The 795-nt window shown below is 75.6% G+C and overlaps 1 protein-coding gene across 1 annotated transcript in view; it reads right to left on the reverse strand.

Moving 5' to 3' along the window:
* Positions 1-795, reverse strand: part of LOC119588112 — a gene marked incomplete at its 5' end in the record, with an annotated part of 5529 nt that overhangs the window by 498 nt on the left and 4236 nt on the right. Inside the window, 1 exon segment of the mRNA XM_037936822.1 lies at positions 23-760. Within this exon segment, the coding sequence (XP_037792750.1) occupies positions 23-760 (738 nt within the window).

Below are 795 nucleotides of genomic sequence, written 5' to 3' on the forward strand. Positions count from 1 at the left end.
AAGGGCGTCCTCCCAGCCGCACTGCAGCGGCGCCCGCGCACGCCACGGCTTCCCGCTCGTCTCCTTCTCCATCAGGATGCAGTAGGAGGCGGAGGCGCGGGCGGCCGACCACCGCAGGCTGGCCCAGGAGCAGCCCACGCCCGCCACGCGCACGCGGGAGTTGCGTGGCATGTGTGGCAGAGGAAGACGCCGCACGGAGGGCGCGGCAGCCAGCAGGAGGGTGTGCGACGCCCCCGGAGGAACCGTCCTCAGGGCCAGGGTCAGGGTGCCGGGCGCCGGGGGCGTGAGGGACAAGTGCAGCGCCCCCTGGCCGCCCACGGCGCTCGTCAGGCGGCGTCCGCCCTCCGACTCTACCTGCAGCCGGAGTTGCCCGCCGCATGCGACCGCCATAATGTGCAGCCGCCGCCCGCCCCTCCGCACGCGGTACCTGGCGGCCGCCCGTCCGCCCGCCGACGGCACGAGCGCCAGCAACCGCCCCTTCCGCAGGCGGGGCACTCGCCGCCTGCGGGCGCCGCGCACCAGACCGCGCCCCAGGGGAGGCCCGCCCGACCCCCCAGCCCACACGGCCACGTGCAGGGCGCGGGCGGGCCGTGAGGGAAGCCAGTACCTGGGCTGGTCCGTGCAGCCAAGAAGTAGCGTGGGCGCGTGGGCGTGGTCGCGCATCTTGTGCCGCGAGGGAAGGTGGGCGGCGCGGGCGGCGCACAGGGACGGGTACGGGCGGCCCTCGCTCAGCACGAGGCAGTAGCCGCCGCCTGGGTTCCTGAGGAAGAGGAGAGGTTGGCTCACCTGCGCTAC

Source organism: Penaeus monodon, chromosome 23 (genome assembly GCF_015228065.2).
Source record: "Penaeus monodon isolate SGIC_2016 chromosome 23, NSTDA_Pmon_1, whole genome shotgun sequence".
Taxonomy (NCBI): Eukaryota; Metazoa; Arthropoda; class Malacostraca; order Decapoda; family Penaeidae; genus Penaeus; species Penaeus monodon.